Raw genomic sequence first — 21,294 nt, 5'->3', positions numbered from 1 at the left:
GCTGCCATATCCTGAATTAGACATGGCCGCGACCGGAGTTCTCCCCTTCATCAGGGGAGTAGACCTCAGTGGGAATGACTTTAAGGTAAGAGTTCTGCTTTGGTACGTCTATATGTACTGGGTAACTTATTGTAAATAAATCACTCGCTCAAGCGAGGAAAGGGATGTGGGTTAGTTAGTGTGTCTAAACAGGTTGAGATGGTGAGCTAGCAGTGCTAGCTTTGAAGAACACTGGGCGTTAGCTCCTGACTTGTCAAAATATGTCGCGGTTATTCAAATTGTGTGACAGCAAGGAAAAAACTAGAAGTTTGTTAGCGAGTCAGATGTGTTGGTTGACGCTTTGTATTGCGTCTGGCCTCGATAAATGAACTGACACGGGCTTTCAAAACATGTTGGAGCTTCTTAGACTAGAGAGTCCAACATATGGTATCAGTATGTATATAAAAAATAATATTTTTAAAGTATGTTAAATGCAGAATTCTTTTACATGAGTTCCTTAAGCAGTATTAACGTTACACAAGCTCTCAAGCGTGTCATTTGAGTGAATTTGTATTGATGCTCTGCGAGTCTCTTGTCTTATATAAAGCCACTTCAGTCAGATCTGCTCATCTTGAGATGACTGTGAACAGCACGCAAGGTTTCCAGCTCAGGCTCATGTTGTTGCTATAGCAAACACACCCCATAATCTCAGATTTTTTGAAATGACATCATTGCACCAGATTGAATTTAGGCTTATCCTGAAGCAAGTAGGACTGTTTGGAAAATTACATCAGTGTAGCAGATCCATCAAAAACTGAAATCACTGAGACAGAAACTGACTCGTATGACTCCTGATGGTCTGATTTGAGACTGTTATGCTTGTCTCTCTTCTGTTGAATGCAGGGGGGTTATTTTCCTGAGCATGTCAAGTCTATGACCAGCTTGCGATGGCTGAAGCTCAACAGAACAGGGCTCTGCTATCTTCCAGAGGAACTGTCCTCCCTGCAGAAACTGGTGATTGTCAATTGCAAAGCTGAGTCACAGTCTTATATTTTGCAGTTAGACTGTCAATGCTCATTCTTGAGTCTCTTTTGCTCTTTTGTGCGAAACCAGGAACATTTGTCCGTGAGTCACAACAGCCTGACGACGCTGCATGGAGAGTTGTCAAGTCTTCCCAACTTGAGGGTAATGTGAAATATTTTGTAATGCTGTCAATCACATGTTCCTCTGCCTACTTTTCACATAAGTATATATAAATATATATATGTTTATATAACTGTTTACATACACAACAGTTCAAAAGTTTGGGGTCAGAAGTTTTTTTGTTGTTGTTTTTTATTTTGGACTTTCTATTCATTAAAGTATCATGAAAAGTATATCATGGTAAAGTGTTACTACTGATAATCATAAAAAATGTTTTTGAGCACTAAACCAACATGTTGGAATGATTTCTGAAGGATCATTTGACCCTGAAGACAGGAATAATGGATCAATTCAAATGTGCAGTCACAGGAATGAATTACAAATTAAACATATTTTATTTTATAAAATATATTTCATCTAATGTAAAATATTTAAATATCTTTGGTCAAATAAATGTAGCCTTGGTGAGCAAAAGAAGTCTTTCAAAAATGTTACAAAATCTTACTGACCCCAATTTTTAAACTGTATTGTAAATTAATATAGCATTATTTTCAACAATTTTACTGTTATTTTCAATGCTCAGACCAGCATTAATCTGCCCTTGTTGTATTGCTGTAGGCGGTTGTGGCCAGAGCAAATAACCTGAAGAACTCTGGTGTTCCTGATGATATTTTTCAGCTGGATGATCTTTCTGTGCTGGTATGTAGAGAATTACTTTGTTTATTTCTCTCTTGGGTTGATGAAGTATATATCTCAGTTAAGTGCAAAATTACAGGCATTATTTAATTTTATGTAAACGGGTTTGTGTCTTGATTACTAGTGAAACTATGTGAATTTGTTATGGATTATGTGCTGTACTATGGTACAAGATATGTGTGTTTAGATGTGTTCTTCCCTCTTCTGTTCAGGATCTGAGCTACAACCAACTAACAGAAATCCCTCGGGATTTGGAGAACTCCAGAAACATGTTGGTCTTGAACCTCAGTCATAATAGGTATGGTCTGTTTTGTATGCAAGTTCTTGGAAGTGAGAAATAATGATCACTCATGAAAACATGCATTTATTTAAAAAAAAAAGTTTTTATTTTTTATATTTTGATGTGTTATAATGGTATTTTGGAGGATGATTTGGGGTGGTCTACTCAAAGGATGCATTTTTGTGCCCACTAATAGCTAGACTGAGTGCTACTAAATGAATGGAAAAGAAGGGATCTTGAGGCATGTTTTTAAAAGTTGAACTATTTATAACTTCACACACCATCTTAGAAATGATATGCACATGGCACAAGATGCTGAAAACCCAATGAAGAACAAATGGAGCATCCATCTATATCAAAGGTTCTCAACCTTTTTACATCCAAGGCCCTTACATTGTCCACAGCTGTATTTGAAGGCCCCATGACATTTCTAAGTGTTTGTGATTTACTGGATAAGAATCAATGATGATGATTTTTGAAAATGTTTTTACCCTCAATTTCTACCTGATTAAAAAATTTAGAGCTTGACATGACAAAAAAAAGCTGTGCGTGCATAAAAAAAAATAGTGTGTTCAATATAAAAATGCCAGTGGGATATTTACATTACTTTTCTACATTCTTTTGTTTGGGGTTTGTCATCGTGATTTCAACTGTGGATTTGTGAACACAAATGTAATCTGATACTCATCTCTCATATTTGCTTTTTCTCACAGCATTGATAACATACAAAATCAGCTGTTCATTAACCTCACTGATCTGCTGTACCTGGACCTAAGTGACAATAATTTAGACAGTCTGCCTCCTCAGATGAGACGCTTGGTCCATTTGCAGACCCTCATACTCAATAATAATCCGCTTATGCACGCACAGCTGAGGTAAGACACAGACGGTTTTTATGATTTGTTTTATTTCCATCTATGTACACTGCCATATAGGAGAAAGGCAGATGACCTCATTGTGTTCAGCATTGCCTCTGATAAGCTGTGTCGCTTTGTGTGCCTTTGTCGTAACAGGCAGTTACCTGCTATGGTGGCCCTTCAAACCCTTCATTTAAGGAACACTCAGCGTACTCAAAATAATCTGCCCACAAGTCTGGAGGGCCTCACCAACCTAGCAGGTAGAGATCCAGGGCTGTTACTGCGCTCTGTAAAACAATCAGTAATTGCTGTTGCTCCATGTATAATGAATCTTGTTTCTGTATAGATGTGGACCTGTCCTGTAATGATCTGACTCGGGTACCAGAATGCTTGTATTCGCTGGCTAATCTCAAACGGCTAAATCTGAGCAGCAATCAGATATCTGAACTGTCACTGTGCATAGATCAGTGGACCAAACTCGAGACGCTCAACCTTTCTAGGAATCAGCTCACATCTCTGCCTGTAAGTCCCTCATTGCCATAAAAAGTAAAACAGAGGAATGTAGCACTTATCAGATGTTGTTTGGCCTTGAAAGTGCTTTTGTGCATGTGCAGGAGATAACGCTTCATCACATTAATAGTATTGTCATTCAGCTTACATTGATATATTTGATGACTTGTTGCAAACTGTGTCTCTCTTTTTCCCCCTGTTTGATGTGATATGCAGTCTGCCATTTGCAAGCTGTCTAAGCTGAAGAAGCTGTATGTGAACTCAAACAAAATTGATTTTGAAGGGCTTCCATCTGGTGTGGGAAAATTATCCAACCTGGTTGAGTTCATGGCTGCAAATAATAATTTGGAGCTTGTTCCAGAGGGGCTTTGCAGGTGAGAACTGACAGTTTATTGGTAGTTTGACATCATTTATAAAACCAATGTATATTATATTGATGATGATAATAATAATATGTGGCTTTTTGATTTGCTCAGGTGTGGAAAATTGAAAAAACTGGTTTTGAACAAGAACCGGCTTGTGACATTACCAGAGGCCATTCATTTCCTCACAGACCTGGAGGTAAGAACTCTTTATTGAAAAGAAAAAAAAATGAAATGATGTTTAACATTTGTCACAAAAGATTCCTATTTCAAACAAATGCTGTTCTTTTGAACTTTCTGTTCATCAAAGAATCCTGAACGATCACAGTTTCCACAAATCTATTAAATAGCACAACTGTTTTCAACATTGATAATAAGAAATGTTTCTTGAGCAACAAATCAGCGTATTAGAATAACAATTTATTGTGAACAAATAAATTGAGCCTTGGTGGGCATAAAAGATTTCTTGAAAAGCATTTTAAAAACTCTTACCAGCACCAAACTTTTAAATGTGTTAGCATATGTTTTTTTATGTACTTATGAGTAAAGCAACAAAGATTCATGCATATGATTCATGCACTTTTTTTTTTTTTTTTTTTTAGGTTTTGGATGTCCGTGAGAACCCAAATCTAGTAATGCCCCCTAAACCAGTGGACAAGACAGCTGAGTGGTACAACATAGACTTCTCATTGCAGAACCAACTGCGATTGGCTGGTGCATCTCCAGCCACTGTGGCAGCAGCTGGTGGCGGTACAATATGTTTCTCTCTAATCTGTATACAATATTGGCTCAATATTCTGAATTTGAAGCAACAAAACATAAAATCTAACTGTGTATTATCATAATCTTTGTGTATTATGCAGGAAATAGCCCAAGAGACCACATGGCCAGAAAAATGAGGTTAAGGAGACGCAAGGACTCAGCCCAGGATGATCAGGCTAAACAGGTGCTGAAGGGAATGTCAGATGTGGCTCAGGAGAAGAACAAATCCACTGAGGTAAGGGAACAGCAGAGCTCATGGTGGAACCTTTATAATGGTACATATCCAAACATTCCTGGTCCTCATGTGTCTCACAATCTGTTAGGAGAATGGAGACTTGAAATACTCTGATCTGAAAACCAAACGATGGGACAAGAACCTGGAGAAACCGCAGCTGGATTACTCTGAGTTCTTCATGGAGGATGTGGGCCATATCCCTGGTGTTGCGGTTTGGCAGATAGAAAACTTTATACCCATCCAGGTGGATGAGGCTTTCCATGGGAAGTTCTATGAGGCAGACTGTTACATTGTTCTCAAGGTCAGGCCTGTGTTTTTTTTCACGTATCTTAAATGTACTGTAATTTACATATTGTTTTTATGAGATCTGCGTCCAGTCTGCTCCCCTTTTTCAATGAATGCTTTGTAATGCACTTTTACAGACGTTCTTAGATGACAATGGAGCCCTGAACTGGGAGATCTATTACTGGATCGGACAGGTAGCTACCCTTGATAAGAAAGCCGGCTCTGCTATCCATGCTGTCAATCTTCGTAATTATTTGGGTGCTGAGTGCAGGACTATCAGAGAGGAGATGGGAGACGAGAGTGAAGAATTCACTGCAGTCAGTAAAACAAACACTATTTTCCACACAAAATGATGTATTTCTGCATTATCGGCTTACACTCAGCTATATTTTTCTGTACTGTGTCATTTTAGGTATTCAACAATGAGATTTCTTATATTGAGGGTGGAACTTCCAGTGGATTTTACACAGTAGAGGACTCTCAATACCCAACCAGGTGCCCCACCAAAAACAACACCAAGGACAGCCTATCCAGTACATGCCTGATCTGACTTGCTCTAATCCTGTTTGTTTTGTGTTTTGGGCAGGTTGTACAGGGTTTATGGGAAAAAGAACATCAGATTAGAATCTGTGCCTCTGAAAGCATCCTCACTCGACCCCCGGTGAGCTTAATGTGCTGTTTGCTGTATTATGTATTTTGATGGGAGTGATTTAGTCTGATCACTTTTTTTCTCTCTCTTTGACTTCAAGGTTTGTCTTTTTGTTGGACGCTGGTCTTGAAATATTTGTTTGGAGAGGAGGTAATGCAACACTTGGTGGGACTACAAAAGCAAGGTAAGATGCAAACAAATAAGCCCTTTTGCCCTCTCTTGTGGTTCAGATTTGTAGTAGTACCTATGTTATTTTTAGGTTATTTGCTGAGAAGATCAACAAAAATGAGCGAAAAAGCAAAGCAGAGATTACAACTTTGATGCAGAGTAACGAACCTCCAGAGTTCTGGGAAATTCTTGGGGGACAGCCTGAGGAAATCAAGAAACATGTCCCAGATGACTTCACCCCTGTTCGACCCAAGCTCTATAAGGTCAGGGAATGGTCTATTATTTGTTGTGTATTACTTTCCAAAACAACTATGTTGTTAAATATTTTGTACTTTCTTGGTCTGTAAGGTTGGTTTGGGCTTGGGATACCTTGAACTTCCTCAGATCAACTACAAACTCTCTGTGGAGCACAAGGACAAGCACAAGCTCGATGTGGTTCCAGAGCAAAGACTGGTAATGCAGAGTTTAGACTGCTATGATTTGTCATTTCCATAATGATTTTAGCAGCATAAAAATTTAGTAATATGGACACTACCTTTCAAATTTTGGGGTCGATAAGATTTCTTTAAAAAACAAATGAATACTTTCATTTAGCAAGGATGCATTGAATTTATCAAAAGTGACAAATTTTTGTAACAATAGATGTTTTTACTGTTTCAAATAAATGCTGTTCCTTTGAACTTTTTTTCATGAAAGAAACCTGAAAAAAAGTATATTTCATTATTTTTTTTTTGTGGATACAGATTTTAAAATGTATTAAAATAGACAATAGTCCTTTTTAAATTGTAATATTTCAAAATTTTTTAAATGTTAATTATTAGTGTTGTACTTTTTAATTGACCCTGAAAGCACTTTACTGGTGGAATATCTTGTTTTAGGTACAAGGCCTTTTAGACACTAAAGGTGTCTACATCTTAGATTGCTGGTCTGATGTCTTCATTTGGATTGGTCGTAAGTCCCCACGGCTTGTGAGGGCAGCTGCATTAAAGATGGGCCAAGAGGTGTGCAGTATGCTCCATCGGCCAAAACATGCCGTGGTCATCCGTAATCTGGAGGGCACAGAGTGCCAGGTAAAATTGACAAAATAAAAGAATAAAAAAAGTCTTTGACCTTTTATTTACAGTCATTCTTTTTAAAAATTGGTTTTGTTTAAGAGTGTTCTAATTCCTGTTATATTACCATGTTACACTCAACAGGTCTTCAAATCCAAATTCAAGAATTGGGATGACGTGTTGAAGGTGGATTATACCAGGAACGCAGAGAGCGTAAAGCAAAATGAGGGCTTGAGTGGAAAGGTGAAGAAGGATGCAGAGCAGAAGGATCAGATGAAAGCTGACCTAACAGCTCTGTTTCTTCCTAGACAGCCAGCAATGCCTCTCACAGAGGTGAGATCTGAATTAACAGCTCATTAAACAGCCCAAACTTTAATTTTCTGCCACAGTTCTGTAAAAGTCATTTTTGGGTTTGTTGTAACTCTGACAGGCGGAACAGATGATGGAGGAATGGAACGAGGATTTGGATGGCATGGAGGGATTCGTTCTGGAGGGGAAGAAGTTTGCCCGTTTACCAGAGGAGGAGTTTGGTCACTTTCATACTCAGGATTGCTACGTATTTCTCTGCAGGTTGGTCAGAGGGTTTCACTAAAATGAACTGCAAAAATCTGTCAATTCTGAGATGGACACTGGACAGAATAATGATTGTTAACTAGATGAAATCATTAGATGCCAAAAAATGACGTAGCACACCCTTTCCATTAAATCTCCTCAGTGTGCTGGCGTCAATTTATGCATATTAAACCCTAAACACACTGCACGATTTTCGGCTGTCCCAGACAAAAGAAGGGCATCGTAAAACAATCGTGGCGACTTCTGTGATCGTAGCTCCTAATCGGTGGTCTTGTTGTACAGTGAGAGAGGTTCAAAGACGGCTGTTGTCACAGTCTTGCGACCAAAGATGCTACAATACAGCGTCATCGCACAGTGTTTTTCGCTGGTGTGATCCACGTTTACTGACCAGTCAATTAAAATGTGACATGAAATCAACGTGACATGGCGCTTAAACATAAACCTGCTTACCTCAGCTCTTATCCCTTCCTCTATCTCCGCTTCCACTCTTTTCAGCGCACACAAAAATTACAACTGCTAAAGTGTGATTTATCATGCTCTTTTTGTTTACCACTAGAGCATGCTGATGATGTTTATTCTTCTGTGGTAACGTGTGTTGTAGCGTACGAGTCAATAGGTGTCATCATCGTAGTCTACACACGTCGTAGCCAAGTTTATCCATGTCTCACAGTGTGATATGCAATGATCTTATAGGATTGCTAAAATCGTTCAGTGTGTTTTGGGCTTTACTGATTTTTACTAACAAAAAAAAAGGCCACATCCACACAAAGCCAGAGCTTTCCCTAGCCAATCTTTTTTTTTTTCCTCGTCTTGAGAAATATCTGCGTACGTGCGAAACCATGAATCCGACTCAAAACGATGTAGAATACATGCCAGACCAGTATGTGGCCACGGATACACTAAAAACGGAGAAGAATACTTGGACTGCCATAAATCTTGTGCACTGTAGGGGTGTGCAATACTGCAAATTTTGGTATCGATCCGATACCGAGTAAATACAGGGCCGATACCGATTCCAATACTTGTCATTTAAAAAAACTAATTTAAATGACCAACAACAATTAAAAAAATTTATAATACTAATGTTGATATGACTAATATTATATTCACCTTAAAGCTACGTGGATATTATTTGCCTTTCTAAAAGGGCTTTGCAGGCAGAGGAGCCCAGAACATGAAAGCAATAAACAGTTTCATGTTAAGTATTTTCCTCCCATAGAAGAGTTGTAAAAATAATTAACGTGGCTTAATAAATTAAGAACGTAATATTAAAAGACAAAACTCAGTATACACCTTATTAATGTTTCAAACTATATATACAAGTAAGCAGATGTGCCCAGAATATGAAAGCAACGCTCCCAAGTTTTCACATTATGCATTTTCCTCCCATAGAAAACCATTATAAAGAAAAGTTTAACATAAGTGGCTTATTTAATGAATACATTGATATGAAAAAGAACTATTAAACCATAACTCGTCTATTATTGAAAGGATTTTAGTATGTTATGTACGTACTGTATTTCCTGTTTGTTTTATACATACTGTAATATTTGTTTGTTATTATCGCAATAACTGATATGAAAAGGCCAAATTCGGTGTAGTTTATAAAAATATATAGGCCTACTATGTATGTACAGGTAAGCAGATGAACCCAGAACATGAAAGCAACATGTTGAATTTCATTTTCTCTAATTGCAATATAAAAACATTTAATATGGTGCAATTAATGAATGGACCAAATAAAGACTAAATTTGGTATACAGCTTGTTAATTAAATATAATATGTTGCAAGCAGCTGAGCCCAGAATATATATGCAAACATGCTAAACAACATGTTAAGCATTTTACTCATGTTAAGCAATTGTTATAATGAAAATTTAAAGTGTCTTAATGCATTAAGAAATAACTTTAAAAAAGCTAAACTCAGTACACACCTTACAGTGATACTGTATAAAAAGGACAAATTAGGTATACAGGTATAATATGCAAGGATTTCCTTCCTCCCCTTTTCATTTCTTTTGTAGCTCGGAGTTCCGTTCCATCTCTCACTGTAGCCAAAAGTATCCGTTTGCCGCTTGCGCTCGGAGCCGCTGAGTCACGTGATGGCATGACAACCAAACACAGTGTAGCAGGGAAGGAACAGCAATGTTTGCATAAGAGATGTGAAAAGAGCGGCATATACACCCACAAACAGGTCTACACTTTGTTGTATGTATTAAGCAATGTTATTAAGTGTATAGGAGAAAAAAAAATTGCCTAAAGTATCGATCTGATCAGGCTAGTATCGATCCGATACCAATACCAACGTTGGTATCGATATTAGGATCGATACGCCCACCCCTAGTGCACTGTATACAAACAAACATGGAACAATACATTTATTAATATGTTAATGTTAGTCTATAAAAAGACAGTTCAGTGTTTGTTCATGTTGTTGTTGCTGTTATGTGACATAGCGGTGTCTGACTAGGGGTGAGATGTGGGATGATTCACAAAATATACGGATTGGCTGTACACACACAATCCACTCTGGGACCCGGTTAAAAAAAAATTGTGGTTTCACGTTCCCAAAACGCCGGATCCGTCTGGACGAAATGCCAATACGATACAAAATTTTTACGTATACAGCTAAAAGCGTCTCTGTGTGGACGGGGCCTTAGATCATTGGTCTCTAACTCAATTCCTGGAGGGCCACATCTCTGCACAGTTTAGCTCCAACCCTAATCAAACACACCTGATCCAGATAATCAAGGTCTGCAAGATTACTAGAAACTTCCAAGCAGGTGTGATTTGAAGCTGGTTGGAGCTAAACTCTGCAGAGCTGCGGCCCTCCAGGAATTGAGTTTGAGACCACTGTTTAAAATACTTAAAACTTTCATGTTTCATTAAAATAATGGGATATTTGTGTGTGTTTTAGGTACTGGGTGCCAGTGGAGTATGAGGATGATCAGGTGAAAGACAAAGAGAAAGAGGGAGACGATGAGGACAAACAGCCTGAAGAAGACTTCCAGTGTGTGGTTTACTTCTGGCAGGGCCGAGAGGCCTCCAACATGGGCTGGCTGACCTTCACCTTCAGCTTGCAGAAGAAGTTTGAGAGCTTGTTCCCAGGCAAACTAGAGGTACCACATGTTTGCATGATTAATGTACATGTTATGAAATGTAACTTCATTGTGTTCATCCTGTAGCCTTGACTATGTAATCCTCATATGTATCACAGGGGTAGACAATAAGGGAAATTTGCCACTGTGTCTTTTGAAGTTCACTGGCCCAGGTCAACGCGTCGGGTATTGATCCCAATAATCACGAAAAAGAACAGTTTGCTTGAACAACATGAATAGCATTTATTTTTTTTAAGGTAGGTTTAGTGCAAAGTGCAGCAAAACTGTGCAAAAACATGAAACAAGTGCAAATAAACCTATTGCATAGGATTCATTCTCCGTAGTCACGCAGCAATTCATTATATTATGTTCATACCATAGGTTTCATACACGTTAACTTTTCTCTAACTTACTTGTCTGCATATGTGGGCATTGATCTGCAGAGCTCACAGTAAACCTCTTTTTTTCTTGATCGTAGCCCCCTAGGGGTGGGCGATATGGGAAAAATATCATATCACGATTTTTTTTTTTTTAAATATCACAATTCACGGTTTTATCACAATTCTTTGTCATGTTGGTTTTACAAGTTGTCTGAGCATTACAGCCAAACTAGAAAGACAAAGCCTTTCAAGGTAACAAAAAAAAAGACATGGCAGATATTTTGGCCAAAGTGGGCGAAGATAAAAATCTTTGTCATCATTCTATCTTTCTTATTAAAAAATAAGAACAAAGATACACATTACAAATACACATAATATACAAATAAAACAAACACAGTGATTTATTTTCAGGTACAATAGGTGTATTTAGCAGAGCATTCAATGAAATTGAATGAACAAATATAAAAATAAAACACTAGATAGACTGATTCCTAAAGCAACTGTATTAAAGTTTTTCAGTCAAGAATAGTGAGTGATTTTTCTCTTTTGCGTTTTGTTGTTTTGTTAACGTTAAATGAATAGTTCCCCCCAAAATAAATATTCTGTCATCTGTCTGTCAATTCTGTCATAATGTTGTATTTTTATATCATCATTTACTCAAAAGTTGTTTTAAACCGGAATGAGTTTCTTTCTTCTGCTGAACATAAATGCTATTTTGAAGAAGGTGGAAAACCAAACAGTTGCTGGTCCTCAGTGACTTCCATAGGATTTTTCTTTCCTGCTATCAAAGTCAAAGTGGACCAGCAACTGTTTGGTTACCCTCATTCTTCAAAATATCTTCTTTTGTGTTCAGCACAAGAAATTAATAGAGGTTTGGGACAACATCTGAGTGAGTAAATAATGACAGAAATAAAATTTTAGGGTGAACTATCCCTTTAATGACAGTCGACAGCATGTTTAGTGTCCTGTCCCTTTAAAACCTGCACGCATCTAATATACAGGCACGCATCTGTTTCTCTCTTAACTATTTACTTTCATTTTAGAGATAACCAACTGAGTCTGTATGTAAACCTTGTGTGTTTTGACAGTATTAGCGCAAAAGATAAGTTAGTTGAGTAATCAGGCGCTGTTACGCCGGTTTCACACTGCAAGCGTAAAGACAGGCTTTTTAGTGCGCGTGCTTCAGGTGTATCCGCTCAGAACAAGCGCACGTCAGACCAGCGCGCGAATTAAACATTTAACCAGCAAGGCTTGTGTGCAAATAATGTACTTTTGCGATCGCGAATAAGTGCAGTGTCCTGTCAGAGTAACTCTACTGCTGTATGTCGTGTTGTACAGTAAATAGAGACGGAAGCGTCAGAACTGTATTTGACATAATGTGTGCTGTAGCACAATACTACGATATTTCTTCAAAAGCAGATCGTGGAGACATTTTTATCGTCCACGATCAAAAATCGTCATATCGCACACCCCTAAGCCCAGCCAATTCCAGCGGTCTCGCCACTGGGGCTGAAACTTTCTCTGCCTTTTCTTTTCGTATTCCCTTTCGCTTTCCCTCAATTCCTCTGGTGATTCTCTTCCTTGCCTTCTCTTTTTTTACCCGGCGTTTGGCCGGGTGATGGGGGTTTCAGAAACATGTAGCCTAGCTTAATAGTAGCTATAGGTAGGTGTTGTAACCTTTCTGGTTATTTCGGATCGAACCACACAGACACCAGATTGAACTTCTTCTTCCATCCTTTATCTCCGCATTCTGCGTAATAACGTTGATGACGTCACATCAATACACAACATCCCCCCTTTACTTGAATATGAACTTACCCCAACTAAACAAGTTATCGTTCACATTTTCTTACAACTTAAGACAGTTAAGAACATTCAAAGTACATGTAACACTGTACATCTTAATAGAACATCAGCACTGCTTTCTGAACAGGTGCACCACACCACAACAATCTTAAACTCTTAATTAGATTTTTACTTGTTTTCCTTCTCACATAATCTAGCCTTTATCAGTCACTCAACAACATAGTCTCTAAACCTTTCAGGAAATCTGATTAGTCTCTGGGGTCTGCAAAGTTTAGGAATCTGCTCCTCTCTCTGAAATGTTTCACAGTTCTCTTTGCCTTCCTCTGAACTTTCCTTTTGCTCTTTATCACAACTCGGCTCTCGAGCACATATCATTTCACCATCCAATGTTGGTGTTTCCGCAGACAGAAACTTCTTGACAAATGTCGTATTCCGTGTATACTTTGCTCCAGTGGGTGACTGAACGACAACGCTGTTACCTTCTCTGCGTACAACCTTGTGAGGAGTGCTATGAAATGTTGTTGTGAATTTGTCTGTTTTATCCTGTCTCACAAGCACTTGATCTCCAACCTCTATGTCTGATGTCTTAGCACCTCGTCTGTGGTCTGTGTATATCTTGGCCTTTCCTTTCTGCTCTGCGTCTTTGTCTCGAGCTTCAAGGTCACTGTGTGGAGTTGTAATGTCTGGTAACTTTCCTCTGATCTTCCTCTGAAAAAGAAGCTCTGCTGGGCTTTTGCCCGTTGTGGCATGTTGTATGGACCTGTAGACAGTCACATATTTGCGTAGCTCTTTTTTCCAATCCTGGCCCTCAGTTTGGGCAATCCGTACTCGTTTCATCAGTGATGCATTTTGTCTTTCCACTTCTCCATTTGCTTGCGCCCATTTTGGAGTTGTTTTGATATGGTGTATTCCGTTCTCCTGACAAAAAGCCTGAAATACACTGGACTGGAATTGTGGGCCACAATCTGACCTGATTGTTAAAGGAAGTCCGTGCCGACTGAAAATATCTTCCAAACGGTCGATCACTTTTTCCGCCGTTGTTGACTTGAGGATTGCATATTCATAGTACCTGCTGTAATAGTCAACGACAACCAGAATCGAATGTCCATCCGGTAAAGGACCAAGTAAATCTGTGGCTAAGTTTTGCCATGGCCCTTCAGGCATCACTGTGGGCGACAGTGGTTCAGCAACATCTGGTCTCGCTACCAACTGACAACCGTGACATGTCCTCACAAGTCTTTCTGCAGCCCTGTCCATTCCGGGCCACCAAACCTTTGTTCTCAGGTGTTGTTTTGTTCCTACCACACCAAGATGACCCTCATGTGCCAACTGTAATGCTCTTCCTCGCAGCGACTGTGGCAAAACAATTCTTGTTCCCCTGAGTATTATTTGGCCAATGGCACATAGCTCACCTGCAATATGTTTGTATGCAGGACAGTCATCAAAACAACCTGTTTGAATAGCAGTTCTCAGTCTCTGTAATTCCACATCATTTGCTGAGATCTGCTCAACTTCTTTGGTGGTGAGGGCGCTGGGTGTGGCACAAACTGCTATAAACCGCACATATTCCTCTGCTTTATGTGTGTGTATCTCACCTTTGGCTGATGGGCCCAGCAGCCGTGACAGAGGATCTGCAATGTTATGTGTTCCAGGTATGTGAATCACCCGGAAGTCATAAGGCTGTAATCTCAAGACCCACCTTTCGATTCGTGCGCATGGTTTTGAGCGAGGGCTATAAATTGCTTCCAATGCTTTGTGGTCTGTGACGAGATCAAACTTTCGACCATAAACATAAGGGTGCAATCGTTCACATGCCCACACCAGAGCAAGTGCTTCGCGCTCAGTTTGTGAATACCTTTGTTCGCACTCTGTCAAGCTCCTGCTCACATAGCAGACAGGAACCATTCCTTCACGTTGTTCCTGAACCAGTACTGCCCCAACACCTTTTGGTCCAGCATCAGCAATGACTTTTGTTGGTGCGTCCTTGTCGAAGTAAGCCAGTGTTGTTGCCTCGGCCAACTTATCTTTGAGAGTTTTGAAAGCCTTCTTCTGGTCAGTTCCGAAATGAAATTTGGTGTCTCTCTTTGTCAGTCTGCGCAGAGGTTCTGAGATGCTCGCAAACTGAGGTATGAATCGGCTACTATAGCCAGCTAAACCGAGGAAACTTCTCACCTCTGAAACGTTTTCAGGCTCTCTTGCCTCCACAACTGCTCTCACCCTCTCTGCCGTCGGTCCTATGCCTTTCACTGACAGCAGCATGCCCATAAACACCAATTTGTCCATGTTAAACTGGCACTTCTCTACATTCAGAGTCAAACCGCAGCTTTCCAGTCTCTTTAGTACTGCATGCATTCTTTTCTCATGTGTCTCTTTGTCAGGTGCATGGATGATGATGTCATCTGATATGTTCTCTACTCCTTCGATGCCAGCTAGAACAGTAGCTATTTCATGCTGGTATTGCTCACTAGCTGATGACACTCCAAACACCAGTCTTTTGAACCTATATATGCCATTATGAACGGCGAATGTGGTGATGTCTCTTGATTCTGGGGTCAATTCCAGCTGATGGTACCCCCATTTCAGGTCTAGTTTGCTGAAAACGACTGACCCATTCATTCCTTGCAACAATTCATCCACTGTGGGGATCGGGAACCGCCCACGAATGATTGCCGTGTTTGCTTGTCTCATGTCCAAACACATCCTTATTTCCCCATTCGCTTTGGGTACAATGACAACTGGGTTTACCCAAGGAGTTGCTCCATTGACTTTCTCGATAATGTCCATGTGGAGCAGCTCATTTATTTTTTTCTCAACAGCCTCTCTGAGGTGGAACGGAACGCGCCTAAGGGGCTGTGCAACTGGCGTCACTGTGCTGTCAATGTGTAGGCTCATTTGTTTTGTATTTAGTTTGCCTACTCCACAGAACAATTCGGGGTACTTCTGGCGTATCATGGACTTCACATCGCTTACCACTGCAACATTAGCTCCAATCCTCAGCACTCCTAATTTAACTGCTGTGTCTTTTCCGAGCAATGGCTCCCCTCTCCCGCAAATAACTGTAAATTCAGCTGTTGTGCTGCATTTTCCGATTCCAACTTCACACCAGAAAATTCCTTTCACTGGTAGGGGTTCACTTGATGAGTATGCATACAGTTTTTTGTCTGATTTGGCAGAACTGCATTTGATCTTTTTTTCCTTAAGCATTTCCCACGTTCCTTCATCCACTATGTTGCTTGTTGCTCCTGAGTCAACTAACATGGGTAGTCTGACACCTCCAACTGAGAACGTTATTCTGTCCATGCTGCTCTCTTCTCTTACAACAAATGCAAAGTCTTGATTTTCCACATCTGATTCAACTCTTTTCACTGTCTGTCTCACACTTCCCTTTGTTTTACACATTTTTGCAAAATGATCTCTTCCATTGCACTTTCTGCATGATTTTCCACGTGCGGGACATTTATAATCTTTTGCGAAATGACCTGTCTGTCCGCATCTGTAGCAGGTTTTGTTTGAATCAGCATTACCTTTACTACATTGCATTCGTTTTTTCTGATCTCTCACTCCTTTTCTGGATACCAGACTCACCGTCTCTTTCACCTCCGTCTCTGGAGAAACGTGCAACGCCGCCATCTGCAGTTCAACACGTTCGCACTGCGCTGCGATTTCTAGAGTACGAGCAAGTGTCAAAGCCGTTCCTTCCTCCAGCAATTTTCTACGCACATACTCAGAGCTGCACCGACTCAGAACAGCATCCCTTATTTGGTTGTCTTTATCAGCTCCAAAATCACAATCTTTTGCCGCTTGCCTTAAACATGTGGTAAACTGTTGCACGGTCTGTCCCGTTTTCTGCTTTAGCTGATAAAACGTCTGTCTTGCAAACGCCGTGTTTACCTGAGGCACAAAGTATGCGTTCAGCGCTGTTACTGCTTGCGCGTAGTCTGTTGGCCCTCCTGTGTCAGCGAGTGTAGAGAAAATATCCTGCACATCTGTCCCTGCGTGATGTAAGAGCAATGCTCTCCGTCTTTGCTTTGTAGCGTCGCGTGTATCGTCAGCCAGGATCAAACCCTTTCCATCGGCAAAAAGTTCAAATGCATTTAACCATCTTGTCCACCGCGGACCCAATGTGGCTGGATCGCTGTAGCAGTCAAACTTGGGAACAGTACCGTCCATCTTTAACGCGCGCCGCCCCTCTCCACTAAACTTTTCGGTTAATCGAGATAAAAAAAAAATCGGCGTGACACACGTCTAACTCACTTTCAGATTTAACTAACGAGTGAGTCCTTGTTGCAACATCCTCGTCGCCAATGTTGTAACCTTTCTGGTTATTTCGGATCGAACCACACAGACACCAGATTGAACTTCTTCTTCCATCCTTTATCTCCGCATTCTGCGTAATAACGTTGATGACGTCACATCAATACACAACAGTAGGTGCTGAGCAGCAGTGTGTAGTTTGCGCGCGTAACCGCGGGAGCGAGCAAGGCGGTGCAGAGCAGACGTCACGGAGCGCATAAACCGCTGCATCTGTAAGGCTGTCGGGATCACGTAACGTGTTAGCGGTGGTTACCGAGACGATTTAACAGAAATCAAAACACAGAACCACAGGTAATTAATGTGAAATTAGACTTTTTTTAATCGAGGCATTATTTTTACTGGCCCCACCGGGCTAGTGGTTGGAGCGATCTGGTGGCCCTGGCGGTTTTAAAAGCACGTCCGGGCCACCGGGCCAATTATATTGTCGACCCCAGTATCATGAATGTTATGAGTTTCATTTTAAGAAGACGTCATTATCTTGTGTATATTTCAGGTTGTGAGGATGACCCAGCAGCAGGAGAATCTTAAGTTTTTGTCACATTTCAAAAGGAAGTTCATCATCCACAAAGGCAAGAGGAAGCTAAAAGTGGACAGTGTGCAGCCAAGCTTATACCACATCAGAACAAATGGAAGTGCGCTTTGCACCAGGTAACTATATGTTATGTCCAGCTAGTATATTTTCATCTGCTATGTCTAAAATAAAATAATTTACATATGTGGTGTTTATGTTGTGTTTTTAGGACTATTCAAATAGCCACAGATTCCAGTAACCTCAACTCTGAATTCTGCTTCATACTGAAGGTAAACGCAGCTCGAAATGTCTCGTTCACACAGCAGCTTACAGTTGTGTTTAGAATACTGTCTGTATGAACGTGCAACGGGAGTCAAATCCGTATTCCACACCAGTAACCATAGCGACAGTGACCAAAGTAAAATCACAGATGGTGACGTCCATAAAACTGAAAGTCTTATCACTTTCTGACACAACAAGTGTCCAATCAAGCCTCAAGTTCTTCATCAAATCTTCATTAACGGACAGCCGCTTTTAAATTTGGGTGGAGAGTGGAGCATTTGAATCGCACGCAGAACGCAAAACTGACGGGTGCTGCTCTGGAGGAAAACTGACTGGATCTAAAACTTTCAGATGACACGCAGCTCATTTCTCCGTCACTGTAAGTTGTAGGTGCACTTGTGCGGCAGAGCGGCTCTCTCGTGCTGTATGACGTGACGGAGACAACGGAACTAGTTGTCCAGACCTGTTCCGTTCACACAGTGCGTGTGTTCCGAGAATGCGGTTGTCACGTCCGTAAATAACCGTTTGGTGTGTGAACGTAACCGTATTGAGGACTCAAATACAGGCTTGACAACCGTATTCTGCTGCTGTGTGAACGTGGCCATTAATGTACTTTATACAAACTGTTCATGTGTTATAAATCATCAGATAATTATAAAGGAATGATAATTTTCAGAGGTTTATAAACAGTTAATAACTCAAACGTCATTTGTGTAGGTGCCATTTGAAAGTACAGACAACCAGGGAATAGTGTACACGTGGGTGGGCCGAGCAGCAGACCCAGATGAAGCTAAACTGGCAGAGGACATCATGAACACCATGTTTGATGACACCTACAGCAAGCAGGTTCATACAGTGTTTATGAAAATCAAAACATTCACATTACAGCTCAACCTTTTTTTTTTTTTTTTTTTCTTTACAATTTGTCAAATTTACTTTTTCTCCAGGTGATAAATGAAGGAGAAGAACCAGAAAATTTCTTCTGGGTTGGCATCGGCTCACAGAAGCCATACGATGAAGATGCAGAGTACATGAAATACGCTAGACTGTTTAGGTGAGTATTTTATTTCAGATTAATTTATTTAAATACACTACTGTTCAGACGTTTGGAGTCAGAAATGAATGCCTTTTATTCAGCAAGGATGCATTGAATTTGATCAAAAGTGACTGCAAAGACATTTATAATGTTACGAAAGATTTCTGTCAAATAAATGCTGTTCTTTTCAACTTTATCAAAGAATAAAAAATGTATCATGGTTTCCACAAATATTAAGCTGCACAACTGATTTCAGCATTGATTATAATAAGAAATGTTTCTTTAGCAGCAAATCAGCATATTAAAATGATTTCTGAAGGATAATGTGCAATGATGCTGAAATTTCAGCTTTGACATCACTGGAATTAATTACACTTTTAAAATAGAAATTCAAATAGAATTTTTTTTAATGGCTGTATTTTTGATCAAATGTAGCCATTGTGAGCATGAGAAACCTAGCATACAATTCTTACCAAACCCAAACTTTAAGACAGTAGTGTAAATGTACTAGTTATGTAATGCATTCACCATATTTCTGAGGTATTAATAGATTTGTCCTTTTGTCTCAGGTGCTCCAATGAGAAGGGTTACTTTGCTGTATCAGAGAAGTGCTCAGACTTCTGTCAAGATGACCTGGCCGATGACGACATTATGCTTTTGGACAATGGGAAAGAGGTAGAGCTTCATGTTTGCAGTCGAACAGATTCTCTTGGCAGTAATTTCTGTTGCTGAGCTGTTTGTTTGCTTGTTTCGCAGGTTTACATGTGGGTTGGCACACAGACAAGCCAGGTGGAGATTAAACTGAGCTTGAAGGCTTGTCAGGTTAGTGGCAGTTTTATTGTACACCAGCACTTAGTTTTTATCTTCGCACACATACTCGCTTGCGCTCAGGCCTTTCCTGTGCCTGCTTAACATTCGTGTCACCCTTCAATCAGGTCTATATTCAGCACATGAGGTCCAAGGATGCAGAGCACCCCAGAAAACTGCGCCTGGTGCGCAAGGGCAACGAGCCTCACTGTTTCACCCGCTGTTTCCACGCATGGAGCGCCTTCAAGACCGCACCTGCATAAACCAGCCTCACATCTCACACAGTCTGTCTGAATACAGATTGAGCAATAGGGTTCAGAAAACAACACCACTCACAATTATACGCCATACATTATTAATGTGCACTGCATCACTCTCTTTAAAAAGCTCACATACATACATATATATATATATATATATATATATATATATATATATATAATGTATGTATGTGAGCTTTTTATATATATATATATATTTGCTAAGAGAAGCAATGTTATTGAATTTTATATTTATGTAGATTTAAAATCAAAGGAAGAGTCTAAATGATACAGCACTTGGGTAAGCGTTACTTCAAGAGATCAAATGCTGTATTCCTTAAGGGATGTTTTAAGAAGAACATATCTGTTGAGGGAGAGTCTACTTTTTTTTTTTTTTTTTTTTTTTAACCATCTGGCTGCACAAGTGTTGTGAATTGTCATACCTGTTTACATTTTCTACATTTTGCAGCAGTTATTTTAAAGACGACTCCTTATCACTTGTCTGTGTTACACTTTTCATGTTTTATTCTGTAGATGCATATCACATACTGCCAAAACTTTCAGTTATTGAAAGCACAACACCTATGTCTGTTTCAGATATCACCTAAACAAGATGCTCATTTGGTGCCTCACACCAGGTTTTTTTGCCTTTGAATGTTTCTTTCCATTAGCTTGATCTGTTTTACTGCTTCACTTTTGGGATGTTGCACAGTTTTTGTGGGATGTATTTTCAGTTATTTGCATGTCCGAATGACAATTTGTGCTTTTTATGCCCTTAAACTGCCCCGTACATCTGTACCAATGCAGCAGTTAACTGAGTGGAACCCAGTGATTTTTAATTAAAAGCGCAATCTGTAACCGGCAATCCAGTGGTAGTACAACAGTGTTACCATGATTTGGTCTATTTGAGCTATTTAGCTGACAGTTTCATTAATCACAGATTGTGTTTTTTTTTTTTTTTTTTAAAGAAGAGAGAGAGAGTCCTGTGTATGGACTGCTTGATAGTTTTTTGAGTTTTGGATATTTGTTGAACTTGGACAGGGAAATTTGTTTAACCAAGGAAATAAATATTCTTATTTTAATTATGCTAATCAAATTTGTTATGGCTGTCATAAAAGGGATTGGTAGAGGTAAAATAGTTTTTGAAGGTGAATTGCCCTATTTTGTTTCTTTTTGTCACAGCAGCTTTTTTGTCTGCATATATAAATGTATTTCTATTTGTACAAATATTTTCTGCCACTGATTTCAC

The 21,294-nt window shown here is 39.7% G+C and overlaps 1 protein-coding gene across 1 annotated transcript; it reads left to right on the top strand.

Annotated features, from left to right (window-relative positions):
- Nucleotides 1-12: 12 nt before the first annotated feature.
- LOC306868711 (protein flightless-1 homolog) lies at nucleotides 13-20,153 on the top strand. Its single transcript, XM_079415006.1, has 30 exons — nucleotides 13-85; nucleotides 883-993; nucleotides 1,093-1,164; nucleotides 1,741-1,821; nucleotides 2,031-2,116; nucleotides 2,812-2,973; nucleotides 3,112-3,215; nucleotides 3,302-3,477; nucleotides 3,682-3,839; nucleotides 3,942-4,026; nucleotides 4,430-4,577; nucleotides 4,691-4,824; nucleotides 4,913-5,125; nucleotides 5,247-5,426; nucleotides 5,522-5,604; nucleotides 5,696-5,770; nucleotides 5,859-5,942; nucleotides 6,018-6,189; nucleotides 6,275-6,379; nucleotides 6,805-6,996; nucleotides 7,123-7,311; nucleotides 7,409-7,548; nucleotides 10,469-10,670; nucleotides 17,643-17,797; nucleotides 17,890-17,950; nucleotides 18,660-18,788; nucleotides 18,890-18,996; nucleotides 19,548-19,653; nucleotides 19,735-19,800; nucleotides 19,914-20,153. Exons 1-30 carry the CDS (start codon nucleotides 23-25, stop codon nucleotides 20,046-20,048), a joined length of 3,774 nt encoding a protein of 1,257 aa, XP_079271132.1. The 5' UTR covers nucleotides 13-22; the 3' UTR covers nucleotides 20,049-20,153.
- The last annotated feature ends 1,141 nt before the right edge of the window (nucleotides 20,154-21,294 follow it).

The sequence above is a fragment of the Barbus barbus genome (genome assembly GCF_936440315.1).
Source record: "Barbus barbus genome assembly, chromosome: 4".
Lineage (NCBI taxonomy): Eukaryota > Metazoa > Chordata > Actinopteri > Cypriniformes > Cyprinidae > Barbus > Barbus barbus.
Note: the sequence above shows the minus strand (reverse complement) of the source record. Positions and strands in the feature narration are given on the sequence as shown.

Excerpts from the sequence above, each read along its gene's own strand:
- LOC306868711 (XM_079415006.1), top strand. The coding sequence starts at position 23 with ATGGCCGCGACCGGAGTTCTCCCCTTCATCAGGGGAGTAGACCTCAGT. Across the intron at positions 3,840-3,941 it reads GTTCCAGAGGGGCTTTGCAG|GTGTGGAAAATTGAAAAAAC; the intron begins GTGAGAACTGAC and ends TGATTTGCTCAG. Across the intron at positions 6,190-6,274 it reads TTCGACCCAAGCTCTATAAG|GTTGGTTTGGGCTTGGGATA; the intron begins GTCAGGGAATGG and ends TTGGTCTGTAAG.